The sequence below is a fragment of the Stylophora pistillata genome, chromosome 5 (assembly GCF_964205215.1).
Source record: "Stylophora pistillata chromosome 5, jaStyPist1.2, whole genome shotgun sequence".
NCBI lineage: Eukaryota > Metazoa > Cnidaria > Anthozoa > Scleractinia > Pocilloporidae > Stylophora > Stylophora pistillata.
The window spans coordinates 17,276,279-17,296,009 of NC_142523.1; the positions used below are offsets into that span (position 1 = coordinate 17,276,279).

General features: G+C 39.5%; 1 protein-coding gene and 1 long non-coding RNA gene across 2 annotated transcripts; one reads left to right on the forward strand and one right to left on the reverse strand.

The window, feature by feature from the left end:
- The first annotated feature begins 1,100 nt into the window (after positions 1-1,100).
- On the forward strand, positions 1,101-2,443 carry LOC148730597 (uncharacterized). Its single transcript, XR_016001565.1, has 2 exons — positions 1,101-1,554; positions 1,686-2,443. It is a non-coding gene; the product is annotated as an uncharacterized LOC148730597 (long non-coding RNA).
- A 2,603-nt stretch (positions 2,444-5,046) lies between these two features.
- Positions 5,047-19,629, reverse strand: LOC111328090 (uncharacterized). Its single transcript, XM_022932461.2, has 6 exons — positions 19,512-19,629; positions 14,042-14,080; positions 13,298-13,636; positions 10,075-10,158; positions 9,114-9,218; positions 5,047-8,901 (listed from the first exon to the last, which is right to left on the reverse strand). The coding sequence occupies exons 1-6, from the start codon at positions 19,609-19,611 to the stop codon at positions 8,846-8,848; spliced, it is 723 nt and encodes a 240-aa protein (XP_022788196.2). The 5' UTR covers positions 19,612-19,629; the 3' UTR covers positions 5,047-8,845.
- Between the last annotated feature and the right edge of the window lie 102 nt (positions 19,630-19,731).

The window sequence follows — 19,731 nt, forward strand, 5'->3', positions numbered from 1 at the left end:
AATATCAAATATCAAATTTTTGACCAAATGACCAAATAGTGTCATTAGTAAGCGGGGATATTTGACCGTCAATCGTAGAAAGGGTATAATGATTGATCTCGGGGTCGCGGTGTTCGTCCAGAGCGTGTGGTTCGCACTGTTGTCTCTGAGGGTCGCACTTAAACGACTTCCTTAGATGCTTCAGCCTCTTCTGACACATCTTCTCCAATGTCAGCTGACTCTTGTGCTGTAAATAATCAACAATGTTGATTTTCATGGAAGGGGTACAGTAACGTCAGTAAGGCATGTACCTGCTTTGAAGTTCTCAAGCAGTTTGGCCTGATGGGGCGACCGTTCAAGTTGATGCCAGCCTTCAGAGCCTCCCAAAGGTTGGAACCGTTTGCCTGTCTTGCCCTGTTCGGCCGTCCAACCTCTTTCAATTTTTTAAACTTTACCTTCTTGGCAGCTGCAGCACCACTTTTGACACTTGGATGTCCTGGATCACGATCATCAGTTGGGCCTTCATCTTCAACATCTTGGACATCATCGTCATGCTTGTGTTTATTAACCGCTGATTTTGTCAATTTTCCACTCAGCATGTCCTGAGACACTGTTGCACATTGGACCTCAATGACTTTCACTTTAATACCAATCGATATTTGCATAAGTTATTGTTGTTATTGGTCGGTTATTCAAACAATGTCAACAGATCAACAATTTACTTTCAAATCAGCAAAATCATGTCGGTAGCGACAACAATAAAACTGAGTAGGACTTACCGATCAGCTCATGTTTTCCTGGAGAAGAGGTTTGGCAACTTCGAACAGATCCTCGCTATATTATAGAAAAATTCACTGCCTGAGGAGTGAATTCCACGTTAAATTTCACGCGAAAAACTGATATCGCACGAATCGCGAAGCGATGAGTGCGATATCGATTTTTCAAGTGAAATTTAACGTGGAATTCACGAGTCAGGTAGTGAATTTTTCTTGAATCGCATAACAGAATAAAAATAAGAAAACAAGAAATTAAAACGGCAATGTTATTGTTTGTTTTTATTCCGTACGCGCGCCCTTAAGAAAGCCATTTTAAAGTCAACTGTCAGAACTGTCATTATTGTTAAGGGAATGGAAAGCAAGGTAAGTCGCTCACGTTTGAACCGTCGACAATTTTAATTGTACCTCGTGAATTTTTCTTGCATCACATAGCTAAAGCCACCAAATCACTGGGCGAAACCAGATGTTTTGTATTTTTGTGCGCCACGCCAGTGCGCAAACGATGGAAACCCTTTCAAAGTCAGGTGTCAATATCTAGCGAATAGAGGGAACAAGATATCTTTAGAATGAAAACCATTTTTATTTCAAACTCGTGGAGAAAGCGGTGCCTCACATTTTACAATCTTCAGCAAAAAAAACTAAAAGTACACAATACGGAGTTATTTAAGACAGAGATTTGCCTGCTACCACTCAACTTGGCAGAATGTGGCGCCGACAATCAACAACTAAATGGTCAAATCCTCAAGCGAAATGAAAATTTCAAGCGTTCCGGTATCAAAGCAAGATCTACAAAAAACCGGTAAGTGCTTTACAGTTGTAAAAAGAAGTGTATTCAAAATATAATGGTTAAGACTGGAATTTCTCGGTAAACTCGGGCGAAAAACAGTTCAGTTAAAAGTCACAATTTTAACTGTTTTTCTTTCATCGCAGGGAGTCGCTTGTTGGTGTCAATGCTGGACTGAAAGTTTATAGAAATATTTACTGGAGAATTATTAAAAGTTACTCCAGTAAACATTCCGCCAACTGCTCCTGCCATCAGGTAACTAGAACGACTGGCATTGCTGTCAAGGTCACTAGTAGCTGCTGTGTTGCTTGGCGTGGCTGAGCTATTGAGAACAATCTCCCGTAAAGCATGACTTGAATAGCCGTTGGTAGTTGTCGCGCTTGGCGTGGTTTGAAAGCGGCCAACTTATTCGACATTCGCCGCTGTTTTTCCGGAGGATTATGGCTGTAGCTGGATATGGATTCCGGATTGGAGTGGCCAGTGAGCTCTGATATCTCCACTGGGTCTAAATCATCACTGAGCGCTTGGATGACAGTTTTGCGACCACTCGAATTAGTGAATTTGCCGTCTAGTGTTTTTTGAAACCATGTTGTATCTAATAGAGGCCAGTTCGTCGTCTGTATAGGCTACAATGGTTTGGATTTCGGGAAAAGATGCTTGACCTTTTTCGGCATTGATACCTGTTTTGGTTTTCTTTAGTAACGCTTGTTTGGTTTTCCTCGGCGAGAACTGTCGTTTGGCTTTCTTCCCTCGTCTCTGGCATTTTGATTTTTTTTCTATGCGTTTTCTCGTACTTTTAAGCGTGAGTGGTTTCCTCCAATTTTCTAAAAATTTCAATTTCAATTCAAAATTTGGAAGACATTCGTTTTCTATAAATTTGTTCATATTTGTTCATATTTTCATAGCACTAGTTGTATTTACGTTTTTACGTTCGTAACAATAATTATTGCTCGCGACTCACGTCAGCGATATCGCTTTATGAGTTAGTGCGATTCCACGCTAAATACGGTTGACGTATTGACCAATCAGAGCGCGTGTTTACTTTAAGCTATGCGATTCATCCAAATATCCGTCCCTTCGGAGACTCGGCCTCGGGCACATTTCGCTTGTACTGAAGTTTTATTTTGAAATACGAAAAAATTCCTTCGTTCGCTCCACAAGGCCGGATGACACTATTAAACGTTCAACAAGTTTATCCTTTTGTTGCTCTTCAAGTTTTGTCTGAAAGGACCATTTGGAGACTGGTTTGTCGCAGTTGATTTTATAAATACACGCCGTAACGTCATGAATGACTTTGACCTGCGCCATTACGAAGTTCTCGCCTCGATCAGGTGGCGCTGCCTCGATCGAGTGCTGGCGCGCTATTTTTAGTATATTACGCAATTTTTAGGATATTACGTCTCTTTACACTGTCATTCCTAATGGCGAGGGCCTTCTGACCCTTAAACATTTTTTTGATCAACGTACTGATAAGGACTTAAATCTGAAACACTACTACGCTTAGCCGAACTAGTGCTCACACTCAATTATTTCTCATTCGGAAACAACTTCTTCAAACAAACCAATGGTGTATCCATGGGCACCAAAATGGGACCTAGCTATGCCAATCTTTTTGTAGGTTTTGTCGAACATCAATTTTTCAGCCAATACAAAGGGTCCAAACCTGAACTCTACGGTCGCTACATCGACGACTGTATCGGCGCTACCTCCTCTACCAGAGAGGAGCTCACTCAATTCATAACCGAAGTCAATTCTTTTCACCCGGCTCTGAAATATACCTGGGAAATTTCTGACAATTCTTTATCCTTTTTAGATATCAAAGTTTCAATTGAAGGTAACGGTTTATGCACTAGTGTGTATTTCAAACCTACAGACTCGCATAATTACTTGTTACATTCGTCTTCGCATCCATCTCACGTTAAGAATTCCATTCCTTTTTCTCAGTTTCTAAGACTTCGTCGTTTACGCAGTGATGACTCTGATTTCCACCACAAATCAGAGTCAATGTGCCAGTTTTTCGAGAAACGTGGTTACCCTGTTTCTGTCGTTCAAGCGAGTTACCACCGCGCCCAAGTTATTGATCGACATTCAGCACTACAAACGTCGCATAAGGAAGATTCCGACCGCATTCCATTCACTCTCACGTTTCACCCTAACAACCACTCAGTTAAATCCATCATTCTTAAAAACTTTAAATTACTTCAAAACGATCCAGAGACAAGCACTATCTCTTCGCAGCCTCCGCTCATTTCATTCAAACGCGACAAAAACATAGGCAATTTTTTGGTCAGAAGTTCTTTTCAGACTAATGACCAACCAGGCACTTTTAAATGCGCTCGTGCACGATGCAAAACGTGTCCTTTCATTCACAACACTGATAAAATATCGGGACCTAAACAATCCAATAAGATCACCGATCACTTCACGTGCACCTCCGCCAATGTAATCTATTGCATAACTTGCACTTATTGCAAAAAGATATACATCGGCGAAACAGGCAGAAGACTAGGTGACCGATTCCGAGAACACCTTCGAGAGGTGGAAATGAATGACAAGGACACATCGAAACCAGTCGCTAGACATTTTAATTTACCTAATCATTCTAAGCAGCACATGGCGATCTGCGGTCTTTCCTTACACTTAGGTAGCACGGAAAGCCGTAAAAATCTTGAACAAAAGCTCATCTTTCAAACCGGCAGTCTAAATCCCACAGGGATCATCGAACGCTTTTCATTCCACTAATTTATTCTTGTTTTTCTCGTTGCCATGTTCCCACCAATAACGTAGCTCCATTCTCTGCCTTTAAAAGCACACACAACCCACAATTCCTCTATTCGCTCCGACGAAGGGCAACGCTCGAAACGTCAGCTTTTGTAATCGTTACGGTGGCCAATTTACCACTTCAACTTTGTTGATATATCCAAATTATTTCGTTACTCCCACCGACGCAGCCCCAAACAGTTTCTTTCGAAACTATCGATCAGCCTTTATTCATTTGTATTTTTAGTACTTCATGTTACACCCACATAGTGCCCATGATGAACCGATGACTGGTCAAGAAAATCAAAAACGGTTTGTTTTACACTTATTTATTTTTCATTTATATCTAATCATCAACAAAAATACAGAAGAGGCCATGTATTTAGTAATCCAAGGACGTTTCTCATCAAACATCTGATATGTTACAATTTTTTTGCGAATATCCCGTATCCCTGAAACTACTTCTCAATATCCTGTATCCCAATAACTTTTTCCTCAAATATCCCGTATCCCGGTAATTTTTTCCGCGAATATCCCGTATCCCGAAAACCCCTAACAGGGCCTCAAGGTACTAACCTATTCTATTACTGGCAGCTTTTTAAGCTTAATATGTGAAATACGTGAAAACCTGTTTGTGCCGATTACGGTTTCATTCAATAACCTTTCACCAGAGGCAAATGCGCTGACACTAAAACAGAAACCTACCGTTTCCCACTTGTTTATGAGTACCTTGCTCCACAAAATAGAGATGATTCAAAAATATATTGTCTAATTGACATTCAACCAATAATTAAATGGTAACTAGCGCGGGTGTGTGAAAACAGGTTTTTGCCTTCACAAATGTTATAATCGATTACGACCCGTTAGGGGAGTGTCAGTGAAGTATTACATTGTATTGTAACAAATAATTATTTTAACAATTATATTGAAGATAACAAGAGTAATTCTTCTTTACTGTGAGGAGCGTGCACAAATAAGAGTAATTCTATTGCTACACTTGTGTCATGAGCCACAAAAATGTCTTCAAAGCTTATCCTTGTATTGTAAGAAATATGATACAACTTTTTTCAGAGACATGTTTCGGCATGCTTATGCCATCTTCAATCAATGAGTAACTGAACGTGAGTAATTATATAACAGACAAGTAGATGAATGAAATATTTACAGAATGATGTAATACAAAAGCGGGTACTAATTACAGCTTGACAACAAACATGAAATTAAACAACAACAAACATATGAAACATATGTATGAACTGCGGTTATGAAACGTATATGTGCACGATCCTTCGCAGTAAAGCACTATTTGAGCAATAGTGAAAATCAGACCTGAAAAAAATTTCAGGCCTGTACGGGATTCGAACCACTGACCTCTGCGATACTAGTGCAGCGCTCTACCAATTGAGCTAACAAGCCAACTGGGGGCAGGCCATCAAATTAATTCGACATAAACCCGTAGATGATAAATCAAACAACAACAAACATATGAAACATATGTATGAACTGCGGTTATGAAACGTATATGTGCACGATCCTTCGCAGTAAAGCACTATTTGAGCAATAGTGAAAATCAGACCTGAAAAAAAAATTTCAGGCCTGTACGGGATTCGAACCACTGACCTCTGCGATACTAGTGCAGCGCTCTACCAATTGAGCTAACAAGCCAACTGGGAGCAGGCCATCAAATTAATTCGACATAAACCCGTAGATGATAAATCAAACAACAACAAACATATGAAACATATGTATGAACTGCGGTTATGAAACGTATATGTGCACGATCCTTCGCAGTAAAGCACTATTTGAGCAATAGTGAAAATCAGACCTGAAAAAAAATTTCAGGCCTGTACGGGATTCGAACCACTGACCTCTGCGATACTAGTGCAGCGCTCTACCAATCTACGGGTTTATGTCGAATTAATTTGATGGCCTGCTCCCAGTTGGCTTGTTAGCTCAATTGGTAGAGCGCTGCACTAGTATCGCAGAGGTCAGTGGTTCGAATCCCGTACAGGCCTGAAATTTTTTTCAGGTCTGATTTTCACTATTGCTCAAATAGTGCTTTACTGCGAAGGATCGTGCACATATACGAAACATGAAATTTTTTGATTACATTAATTCACGGCACCCCAACATAAAATTCACTTTCGAAAAAGAGCATGATGGTAAACTCTCCTTTCTTGATATATTTATCGACAACTCTTCGAATGATTGTGTTTTTTCAGTTTTTCATAAAAAAAAACCCACACTGGTCTCCTAACAAATTTCTTCAGTTTTATTCCATCATGCTACAAAATTGGCCTTATCCAAACTCTTATTGACCGTATCTACAAAATCAACAACACCTTCCGGTCTTCAAAACGATCTTAAGAAACTTTCCGACACTTTAAAACGTAATAACTTGGATACATCAACAAAGTTGAAGTGGTAAATTGGCCACCGTAACGATTACAAAAGCTGACGTTTCGAGCGTTAGCCCTTCTCGGAGCGAATAGAGGAAATGTGGGTTGTGTATGCTAAAACGTAATTCTTTTCCTTCGCATATTATTGAAAGAACTTTCAAGCGGTATCTTGACGGGTCCTCCTCTCAAAACAGCCGGAACACTGTGACAATAATACACGTTACTTTAAACTCCCTTTTGTCGGCTATCATTCTAAAATAGCGAACCTTAAACTACGACAACTCACTAAGCACTTTTGTAAATCGGACCTAAATATCAAACTAGTTTTCACTTCTTTCAAAATTAAAAGCATGTTCAGTGTTAAAGATCGTACTCCTGATGCTCTAAAATCCATGGTAGTTTATCAATTTTCTTGTGCGGGATGTAATTCCAGTTATATTGGCGAAACTAGTCGCCACTTCTCTACTAGGATAAAGGAGCACACGGAAAGCGATAAAAACTCGCATATTTTTTGGCAGTTTAACACATCTCCTTCTTGTAAGAACAAATACTCCCTTTCTTGCTTTAGTATTCTGGATTCTGCCCACAACTCAATTGATTTAAAACTCAAAGAAGCTTTTTATACAAATAAGATCAAACCTGAACTTAACAAAACAATTACAGCATTATAACACTTTTCTAGCATTTTAGTTCACACCTTTAATTTCATGTTTGTCTTCACGCTGTAATTAGTACCCGCTTTTGTATTACATCATACTGTAAACATTTTATTCATCTACTTTTCTGTTATATAATTACTCATGTTCAGTTACTCATTGATTGAAGATGGCATAAGCATGCCGAAACATGTCTCTAAAAAAAGTTGTATATTTATCCTACTTGCTACTACTACGACCTTATCGTTATACTTGAAACCTGACGTTAGCTAAATACATCCTTATTGATTCTCCAAATTTTCCCTTTTTAAATATCGATTTTAAATTATCAAAATACAAGTCTTCGGCTTAAGAAATTAAATATGATTGTTTGATATTTAAGGTAGTGATGGTTAGCGAGAAATCACGAAGCAAGGTTAAATAAAACGTAGGCAATCCGTAATAACTTTCTTTTTTTTTTTTTCATTTATTTATTTATCTAATCCCTAAATATTACATTACAACGCTTAAATTATTTCACATGGAAGAAAAAAATGGAGGGAGAGGAGAGGGGGCACATCTAGATAAACTAATATTGTGCCCCTTAAAGTTACAAGACTTTGAATTTTATTAAAAAGAAAGAAGTAAAGGAAAATATTTCGGTAAATTATGAGGAAGATAATGTTTCATAATGTAATAAATTTCGATGCTAAAATGAAAGTTTTGTTCTTAACCCTTCGAAGTAGATTAGATTGGTACCGCCATCACAAGTAGATTAGATTGCTACCGCCATCACAAGTATATTAGATTGCTACCGCCATCACAAGTATATTAGATTGCTACCGCCATCACAAGTACGCCATCACAAGTAGATGGCTACCGCCATCACAAGTATATTAGATTGCTACCGCCATCACAAGTATATTAGATTGCTACCGCCATCACAAGTATATTAGATGGCTACCGCCATCACAAGTATATTAGATTGCTACCGCCATCACAAGTATATTAGATGGCTACCGCCATCACAAGTATATTAGATTGCTACCGCCATCACAAGTATATTAGATTGCTACCGCCATCACAAGTATATTAGATGGCTACCGCCATCACAAGTATATTAGATTGCAACCGCCATCACAAGTAGATTAGATTGCTACCGCCATCACAAGTATATTAGATGGCTACCGCCATCACAATTATATTAGATTGCTACCGCCATCACAAGTATATTAGATGGCTACCGCCATCACAAGTATATTAGATTGCTACCACCATCACAAGTAGATTAGATTGCTACCGCCATCACAAGTATATTAGATTGCTACCGCCATCACAAGTATATTAGATTGCTACCGCCATCACAAGTAGATTAGATGGCTACCGCCATCACAAGTATATTAGATGGCTACCGCCATCACAAGTATATTAGATGGCTACCGCCATCACAAGTATATTAGATGGCTACCGCCATCACAAGTATATTAGATGGCTACCGCCATCACAAGTATATTAGATGGCTACCGCCATCACAAGTAGAAGGACTGCTTGGAGAACAGCAGAGGCTCCTGAAGTATGAGAATAATGCAGTCAAAATTGTAAAAAAGGAAATGATCTTTAGTTATCCTTTAGTTTCAAATTATGATAAACGAGTAATGAATGATAAAGAGAACTCTCTGCTGCAAGCAGATGTAATATCCCTATAAGACTTTTAATGAATCAGCATTTCCCTGCATCAGAAACCTAAAACATAAATATAAACTTAAAAACATAAAGCTACCTGCTTCACTTTTAAATCCTCTGTTCCTTTTTTCCTTAGATTTCAATTCTGGTAGTTGCAAGCCCCGGATATTCGAGAGTGTATATAGCACTGAAGGTTTGGCCTCTGTCAAAAAGGAAGAACTTCGAGTTAAAGTTAGGGTTTTTTCCACATTGCCGATGGAACTTAACAATAATGTAAAATGCAATTTTCGAGCTCGAAATTTTCCTTTGCACACCGTTTAGGCTTAGAAAAAATTGAAATAGTTGACTTCTTGACAACAACAGTGAAAAGCAGAAAACACAAAATATGGCGATGGTATGAGGAAGGTTTTTTTTTTTTTTTAGTTTTCCTCCTTCGCTTGATTCTCAAGTCTCAATCTCGAGGAAGAATCGCCTAGAGAAAAGTAATCCAGTTTAATGATTTAAAGGTTCTGGTTCGCTTTCCATCGTCAATGGATAACATATTGGATGGGTCAAACTGGAATGCCAAAGGTTGTTAAAAATCTGGCTTACATACATCACACCATTGTTGAGGGCGATAAATTGGTGCTGGCAAAATAGACAAGACACAAACTAATTACAATGAAGTTTTTTTTATGTAAACATATCGTCATGATCTACAACTCTTGCATTACGAATAGGATAACATGTCATTTAGGTTGGCATTTTGAGGCGTGCCGACGATAAGGTTTTTTAATCAAATGAAAAAGTAGATATGGATTTCTTTGACTTCGTAAAATAGTGTTTTGATCTTCAGCCAGAGTTGTGTTCTAATCAAACTAGTTTACGGAAAGATATTGCTAAGGCATGGTTCAGAAGGGAATGTCATGGACCTAAGGGGTTGTTTGTGAGGGAGGATATATACCACGCAACTGTCAGCAGTTGCATCAGTACTGTATTGCATACGGTCTACAAGGGAATACCTTTTTCTTTTTTTTTTTTCCCACCCTAACTATCATTGTACAGCACAGCAAACCTACCTGTTCTTCTATTCGGTTGAGCACTAGTTTCCTTTGTTTTCACAGTTGGCTCTAGAACACTTGCGTTCACGTTCGTTTTCAAGACTGATGGTGACGTCGAGATAATAAGGGAAATAACAGCGAGTAAGAACGATGACAATAATCAAACTACTGGTGGGTCGACAGAGGCTCTGTGTTGAAAATTTCAATCTGAAGAGGACGCGATATAAGAGCAAACTCAGCCACACGAGCACAATAAAAATCTGCAATTATAATTTTTCCTTAATTTATTCGAGTCCGAACAAGAAACTCCCATTTCCTTGAAACTGCGACTTTTTTTTCTTATTTCTGTTTTCCTTTTTGCAACATAGCGAGGTGAGGGCAGCAGGGCCAGACGGCTTTTCCCGGACCGGCTCGCGTCAACCCGTCCGGCTTTTGCTATGGTCAGTTTTTGCTATGGTTTTCTAGGGGATTGCACGAGCGGGGCCGGATGGGTCATATGATAAAATGTATTGCGATATATAGAAAAATATTTTCTTTTGTGTCAGTAAGTAAAATTGATTCACTTGTAACGAAGGAGGAAAGTAAATAGCTGACAATTGTTGCTGGCATTTCCATCTTAAACTACCGCAGACACAGTTTTTAATAAACTCCCAGTGGCCTTGAGGAAAACCAGTGGCTACAGTACTGCACGACAGTCAATAAGGCACAGCATTAAGAATTGCCATTATCATTATTTTTGTGATTACTATCATTTATACATGTATTTATGTTAAGGTTATTGAAGTTTCTTTTATGTTTACAGGTGTATGGTGGCCGAGAACTGCCATTAAAAATATTCAAATTTATAAGAATTATTTTTGTTATTTTTTTTTAATTTCAATTTATTTCTCATTTTTCTTTTTAAAATAAAAGCAAGTGAAAATAAAATGTAAAATAGAAACAAAATGAAACCAAAGATAAATGAAATCAAATCAAAATTAAATACTACCCGGCCGAGCGCTACCATTAGTTTTTTTTTTTTTTTTTTCTCGGTCGGAAAAAAAAAATTTGTTCGTGGCCGAACGCTGCCACATGGCCGAGGGCTGCCAAACAAACCCAGAATTCATTGCAGGATGCCTTTCAAGATTCTAGTGTGGCGGATGCCGCGTGGAGAAACTTAAAAGAGAAAGTGACTGCGAAAAGAGGGAAGAAGCGTGATGCAGGAGATACAACGCATAAATTAATTAAAGGAAAGGAGCTGTATAATAATAACTGTCGAATTCAAGGAAGAATAAGAGCCGTTTGCTCACGGTGGGTTTCGTAATGCATACAAAGCAACCACAAAGCACCCACAGTTCAAGGGGACTACCTGCGTAATTAAAAGATACCTTCCTGATGGTGTGAAGGGAATAAATGACATTGGGCAAACTGTCCAACAACACTCCAAAAAGGCGGTTCAGATGCATCTTCTTGCAAGGAATTTTGCTCGCCAGTTGGAACAAAAAATCATTGGAAAACATGCATTTGGAGAGGTCCTAAGGTATAGAAAGATCTACGGTGAAGATGATAAAGGAGAATTTGTGACTGTGGAGGAGATTATCGATAGACAGTTTACCAAGTACTTAAACAATACTGGTGATTGTTGTGTCGAGGAAACAGATGTTATGGGTCAGAAGGCTCAATGTCTAACCCATTTTTATTATGAAAAGTCAGACAAAAAACTCATGCTGCTAGACATACAAGGACATGGGTATGAATTATTCGACCCAGAAATTGCTTCTCATGAACTTTTTGATGGTAGTGCATTCTGGGTTTGCTTGGCAACCCTCGGCCATGTGGCAGCGTTCGGCCACGGACAAATTTTTTTTTCCGACCGCGAAAAAAAAAAAAAAAAAAAAAAAACTAGTGGCAGCGCTCGGCCGGGTAGTATTTAAGTTTGATTTCATTTCATTTATCTTTGGTTTCATTTTATTTCTATTTTACATGTTACTTTCACTTTCTTTTATTTTAAAAATGAGAAATAAATCGAAATAAAAAAAAAAACTAACAAAAATAATTCCCATTTGTTATCCAACTACACCTAGACGAGAACAAATAACGCCATAGACGAGTACAAATATCACAAGGTATTTGTACTCGTCTATCGTAGTACCGGTTAAACAGGTTTTCTCGCATCGCGTAAGCGAAGAATTGTATTGTAGTTACGAAAAAAAAAAAACAAATGGCGGACAATTTGAATCATATTTCCGACGACGAAGAGTCAGAATGGCTGGAAAATATAGATCCAAGTTCATTAGGTGAATCGGACGAAGAAAAACAGCTTGACGACCAGAAAATTTCTTCATTTAATGAAGAAAATAGAAACAGCAGCACGCATACTTCTGTCACGCACTCCCCGTAAATAAACATCCGCGAAATTCGCCCGCACTGAAATAACAGTTTGGCGTGTTGGATAATAAATATCTTATTAGACGTTTTGTTGTGTAGTATCGCTGAGTATTTGTATAATAATAATAATAATTTAATATTTATATTGCGCAAATTAACATGTTGATATGATCAAATGCGCATCACAACACTGTTCGGGGGACTTTGGCCAGACTGCATCAGCAGTTTACAAACAATCGAAGGAAACTTATTTGAAGATGCCCCCTCCCCCCAATTCCCAGTAAACAGGCCAGACCACATCACAGTAATCTCGTGAGTGGGTTCTTTAACGTCCCCTGCCTAACCAAATTAGCTAATTAATAGATGCAGGAGACGGGACCTACGGTTTACTCGTCCTTATCCGAGAAGACTAGAATGTCTAACCATTTCTTATTAAAGAAAGGTAGCGCATTCTCCTCAGTTATTTTAAGACCTTGAGTGTTGGTCCGGCCTGGGCTCGAACCATCGACCTCGACCTCCCGCACAACAGTCCAGCGCTCTAACCAATTGAGCTACGGGCTCGTCAAAATGCGGCACAACTCGTAAAAATACTCAGCGATACTACACAACAAAACGTCTAATAAGATATATAAATTTGAATATTTTTAATGGCAGTTGTCGGCCACCATACAGGTGAAGAGCCATCTGCATTTGGTGGAGATACTGTAGATATACCATTATCATTATCCTTATTATTAACGTGTGACAAAATGAATTATCTCGAAGCTTTAGAGGACCAGGTAGGGTAAATTTCCTTTAGGTTGAGTTTTCCGAAAAGTACGTGACAGCATGCACCATGACACATTCTAAGAATACAATGAAACATGTAATTTACCTTTATCTCTGATAATAAGGGTAACTTCCATCAGCGGATCCGAGCTGCAAGTCTTGGAAGCACCAGTGCAATGGAGATACACCCTGAATACTCCACTCATGGACTCGTTCCCGGCAGTTATCTCAACAGCGACCATATCGTTGCCAAGGTAAGTCATATTTACCCATGACTGACATCTTTGATACCATTCGGTTTCTTTGAAGCAGGACTGCGTCCAGCTGTCGGAGGTTAGTTTCTGTATTCTTACATGATACTTTGAAGTCGTCAGCATGAGGTAGTCCGCATGTCTGTGGCGGGAGATATTCAGTAGTGGAGGTACCACCGTCTCGCCCAGACTAGCTGTTCAGGAAATCAAAATAAACAGCGACCGTGTAACCATTGCGTGCACAGGGTATCGGAAGAGGAGGGAGAATCTATGGATCACCCCTCCCCCTATGGTAATGCAGCATCAAAACATCAAAGCGTAAGCTCAGATATGGTGCGAAATCATTTAGTTTATAACCTTTCTGGGAGCCCAAGTTTTGTATGTATTCTGGAACCGAGGTGTGAAAGTTATTACGTTTCTTGCAAGACCTAACTGCCTTGTCATCAACTTCACAAGTCACAAGGGAGGCTCTTCATCCAAATCATTTGCCAATGAAGAGTATATTGGGTCAATCCAGGAGTCCCCTCGGCAAACAAGCGCAGTCCCTTAGAGACGCCAACTTATAATTGTGCAGCTTGTATCTTCTAAATCGTACCTACCAAGAATAGTATAATTTTTTATTCCGGTTGTTGCTGACGCTGAAAGGAAACAACAAAGACCTTTTAGTAAGGAGAACTCCCTTTGAAGACTATGTAGGTCTAAATTTTCCTTGTTTGTCCAAGGTTAAAGCCTCAAAGTTTATAAGAATGTCCCGAGAAAGGAATTCCAAAGGTCCAATTTGGAGTTCTATATCAACAGTTAGCCTCCGAGGGGAACCCTTTCATCTTCGCTTCATATTTTCATAAGTTATATCAACCACGGAGGGGGGGGGGGGTTAGGAGGTTTGACCTATTGTTCCTCTGCCAATAGCAAGATGAAAAGCCTTCACGAACAGTCAAAATTAACAGAATAAAATCAAACCTCGACTATGAACAAATTTGATCTAATGGAAATAATGGTTGCTAGTTATTGAAAGCCGATTAAGGTGACGTATAAATTTCTAAAAATCCCCCCATCTCAAGATACCGTCTCGAATCTACACGTGTTTGACAATTTTGTGATGCAGCAAATTATTTCAGCAAAGATCATGCCAGTTATGGGTAAAGGGCTTATAACCGGGAGGAACAAAGAAAATATTTAGTTTTCTGAGGAACATTAGTTTGGTAGAGTCTCAAATCCACGCAAAAGCTGATAGTGCCATGTCACGCATCAGTACTGTGGTCGGAAAAGTTATGCGATTTCTGGTTTAATAAACAGTGAAAAACGTACCGTTGTTTTGCCATTTTATATTTGGAATTTCCCTTCTGATTACTCTTCATGCAAAACGCTTGTACGCAATTAACTCTATACAAATTACTACGATACTCGTTTCATTTCACTTTGTAAGATTGACTTGAAAAAACGAATTCCTATCAATTTAAATCTAACAGATTGAAAAAAAATTATATGCTTCATAATTGAGGTAATTCTACAAAATGAACTTTTCCCCAAAAGATCTTCTTGTCCATCGGTCGAGTGACGGTCTGCAACATCAACTAGCTCCGGGCTATCGGACATTACTTTATTTGGACGATGAAATGCGAAGCCAGTAAGTTGTAGTCCATATTTTTTACCCTGGACCGTGTATTCTCGCTGGTTTGTACATTGCAGTCGGTGCTATATATTCAGGACGCAATATCGCGTTTGGCGTTGCTTAAGGGCATGGCACAAAAAAAATCGCTTACATCGACCGCAAAATCTTGGGACGATGAGGTCGCCCTAGCCCACTATCAAAAGTATCAGATTCTCTTTGGCAAAATACATAGCCATCGGATGTTATCTTTATAAAAGATATGACGAATCGTTTTGGCAATGAATAATAATTACTGCCTGGAGGAAAAAAGACAATTTATGAGACAAACAAAACAGTATTATATAGGATGATCAATGCTGACAATTACATTATATCGAGTGAAATGAATATGGTCTAAGCAAAAGAGGAAATGAACCCTGCGAGTCCAAACTAGAATTAGTGAGTTTTCGTCAACACTTACCTCCGCCGGCAACCGGGAACATGAAGAAAAGTAGGCATGACTTGGGAGTAAAGTCCATGTATCTAGAGGTCTTTTTCACGCGAATGGACCGGTGTGTTATTTGTGTGACTGTAAATGCGTGTTTATCGGTCATATGCAAATATATTAGTGGGGTACAATGTATATATGAAGTTCATATATTTTGAACTGCGGTATTAAATACGTATAATGCACGATCCTCGCAGTAGAGAGCGCTACTTATGCAATAGCGAAAATCAGACCTGAAAAAATCAGGCCTGTACGGGATTCGAACCATTGACCTCTGCGATACTAGAGTACAGGCCTGATTTTTTTCAGGTCTGATTTTCGCTATTGCATAAATAGCGCTCTCTACTGCGAGGATCGTGCATCATACGTATCAGACAGTTCAAAATATATGAACTCGTGCATCATACGTATCATACAGTTCAAAATATATGAACTTCATATATACATTGTATCTGATTTATCATCACGGGTTTATTGCGAATCAACTTAACGGCCTGTTCCCAGTTGGCTTGTTAGCTCAATTGCTAGAGCGCTGCACTAGTATCGCATAGGTCAGTGGTTCGAATCCCGTACAGGCCTGATTTTTTTCAGGTCTGATTTCCGCTATTGCATAAATAGAGCTATCTACTGCGAGGATCGTGCATCCTACGTATATTAGTGGGGATTAACATCGTCACGCAAGGCACAGGCACAAGCGTTCGTGTAGCCTGCAGAGCAGGCGTTCTTGTGGAGTTTGGGCGAAAAGTAGGACTTTGGGCTTTCTGTTTCATGTTTTATTTTCCAGACCGCGCGTAAAATGGAGCGAGGCGAACAATTAGAAGGTGGGGGGAGGGGGAGAGGTTAGGGCTAGGGAAAGGAACGCCTGCCAGCAGTACTTGAAAATTTGAATAACCCGTTCGCTCACGAACGGGCGATTCTGATTGGTCCAGTACTTTTTATTGACAGCAGAATTTGACGTCAGTTTGTTATGTATCACATCCAATATGGCGTTTAATTTGTCGAATTCTTTCGAAATTTTCTCTTGAAAAATCTCTCTAAGGGCCTGATTACATGAACCGGGCTGGCCCTGTTAGCCGGGCTGATTTCTTTTGTTTTGGTGTTCGCCAAAGCGTGAAAACAAAAGAAATCAGCCCGGCTAACCGGGCCAGCTCGGCTCACGTAATCAGGCCCTAAGTTCTACTAAGATTTCTTCATGGCGGAAAAGAAATCTCAAAGCTGTTCTCCAGTTTCTAAAAGCGATGTGTTTCAGGAGTTTTTTCAGTTTTTTCCTCCCGTGGAATTAACAATTACCTGCCCATTTTCCATTCTTGTCACGACTTTAACTTGTAATCCATCCTCTGGAAGATCATCTACGTTTAAAAAATTTTCCAAATCGTCATCTTTCCTCGGTATGTTTCTCTTCGATGAAGCTGGATCGATATTCTCGTTCATATTTAAGCATTTTCTTGATTACGGTGTAGGTGGTTTGCACATACGAGCGGCTTTATTCTTCCTCCATGCCGGGCTAGATTTGTTTGGCGTATCTAATTGCCGCTTATTTGCACTTTTGGGCTTTTCTGGATTTTTGCATTGGCCATTTGCGTTGGATGAATGCATGTAGCTGTCCCAAGTTTCTGACTTTCCTAGCACACGGATTGCAGCAGCGATCGGATAACTGTTCGTTGTTTTGAATGAGTTCGATGCCAATTCCAGTACACACGTCTGATAAAATTACTCCATAAGCATCATTTCTCTTCGATGCTCTGAATAAATTTTCTGATGACAGGTATGAGCCGTATTTAACTTTAAAACTACAGCCGCAAAATCGACAATTCTCGTTCGGTGACATGTGAACACATATTTTGACACATGTGATTTCCCTTCGAATAACAACAAATTTTGACAAGCAACGGAAGTGAAAATCCACTTCCGTCGCGCCACCTGATTGGCCAATTGTTTGTGCGTTATCGTTTATTTATTTATTTAATCACTTTCACCAGAGTGTGCATATCTAATTAGGGGGCGTTTTTCAAATTTTTAAGTGCTGCTGGCAGGCGTTCCCTTCTCTCCTCTCCCCCTCCCCCCGCCTCCTAAGTTTTCGCCTCGCTCCATTTTACGCGCGGTCTGGAAAATAAAACAGAAAGCCTAAAGTCCTAATTTTCGCCCAAACTCCACAAGAACGCCTGCTCTGCAGAGAAAAGAATAATACTCTTTGCTATGAATTGCGTCAAACCCTCGTGTCTACGCGAGCTTTGTGGGATGCGAGGTCAATCTCCGTTTGCCTTCACGGAAACCGCAAGCATGGTTTGGAAGAATAATTAGTGCAATGGTCATAGTGTCCAAACGCATAGTCGTGATATCCTATCTCCCGGTTAACGCGAACGTGAAAAGTGCTCGTTTCTGATGCGCTTCAAAACACCGACCTATCACAAGAGCGACTCTTTTTTAACTCTGCTAAGTTGAATTCCCAAGTGCTATCTATGTCAAGACTGAAAAAATTCATACTGAGGAAGGTTTATGTTTATGTCGAACACACGGCTTCTGACTGAATATTGGCCCGGCTGTTTCAGGATGCCTCTATCGAAAGAAAGATATCTGGTCTTTTACACCGTGCTTTCATTTCAAAGTTGCGGCCGGAAATGTCGGGTGCTTATTTTAAAGAAAGCAGTGGAATCGTCCAAAAAAAAAATTAAAGGACGCCGGATACGGGTGTAAAAATGTCTTAGGAAACCTGTACCGGAGAGGGAAGTTTTGATTTGCATATCTTGTTTACATCGCGTCTTACCCTTCACAACAAGAGGGAATTTCTGGCACATTTCGCAAAGAGAGCCAAGTCCGATGAAATTGAAATTCTTTTTCCCTGCTTGCTTTGCCCACTTTTCCTACTGTTTTTTTCCTATGAACTTTTGGATTTCGTTTAATCCACTGTAATTTCGTTTTCCCAGAGTCACAAAATGACCTTTCCCACGAATCTATGTCTCGAGACTTGTTGGGGGGTTCGATGTTGTGTTTCCATTGACACGCGTGAGTAAACTGTGAATTTCTTTAGAGGCCGCAAACTCGAGGTTTGTTTGTACGTGAGATACCTCTACCTAAACTGTTGGCTTTTCATGAAAGTTTGCCAGAATGCTCGTCAGGTATTAACGCGTCAAAGAGTGTGAGGCTTTCACGAAATTTCGAATTATTCTTCTACTGTCGAACATAAATCAAATTGATCTCAGTATGAAGTTACTAATAAGTGGAGTGGCGGACGATTCGAAACTTATAATTTATCAGCGTTCTCGAAGCAATTTTTGGTTGTTTTGCTTTGCGACTTGTGTCTTGATGACCGCAAGACTTCGAAACGCATTTTAGAGTTTCAAGTCGACTTTATTTAAAGATGAGTTATCTGAGATGAACTGGCCTTATGAATGGATAAAAAGAACACGGAACACGCGAGGCTAGCCAAATACTCGAAATCGCTAACAACATTTTCGAGTTATCTCGAGAAAATTTCCAATTTTTATCATGAAACCAAGCCGTTAAAATCAACTCGGGTAAAAAAGGACAATCGGCATTTTAGATTTATATTTTGTAGACGTCATCAAATACTAGAGCATTCAATGACTACACACACGCGAAAGGTACAAGCACGTGACGGCGGTGTGTCATAATAACAGACTGTATGAATGGATGGAATTCATTAAAACGTGTACATCATCGACAATCGATTAGTTCGATTGAACACTTCTTTCGTTTCAATCCAATTTCTCTACTCTTTTATCGCTTCAATCCAATTTATCTTCCCTTTTATCGTTCAGAATAACAAAAGATGTGTTCTTTTAAAATTTCTGAGCAGCGATAATCCTGATGTAAAATAGAGCACGCGGGACTAAATGCCTTGGCGCCCATCAAGACAACGTACTTCAACTGTTCTTTTTGGTACGTTCTTCGCATTATCATAAGCCGAATTGCAATCAAACGAAATTTGATTTAGGTTAATTATACCAACCTTCAACACGGATGATGGACTGGCAAGTGAGCAGCAGCAAAAGGAGACCAAAAGCCATTTTGAACGAAGTCACAGTCAACATAAAATGCCGACCTAGCATTTGAAAAAAAAAAAGTGACGTAATTATATTTGGCTGTTGTCCAAGCACTTGTTCACTTCATGTGACAGCGCATTATAAGAACTGTCGCACAGTTGACCGCTCTTCAATCAGATAAGTTAT

Excerpts from the sequence above, each read along its gene's own strand:
- LOC111328090 (XM_022932461.2), bottom strand. The coding sequence starts at position 19,611 with ATGCTAGGTCGGCATTTTATGTTGACTGTGACTTCGTTCAAAATGGCT. Across the intron at positions 10,159-13,297 it reads CCTTATTATCAGAGATAAAG|TCTTGAAAACGAACGTGAAC; the intron begins GTAAATTACATG and ends CGTCACCATCAG. Across the intron at positions 8,902-9,113 it reads AGGATTTAAAAGTGAAGCAG|GAGCCTCTGCTGTTCTCCAA; the intron begins GTAGCTTTATGT and ends CTCATACTTCAG.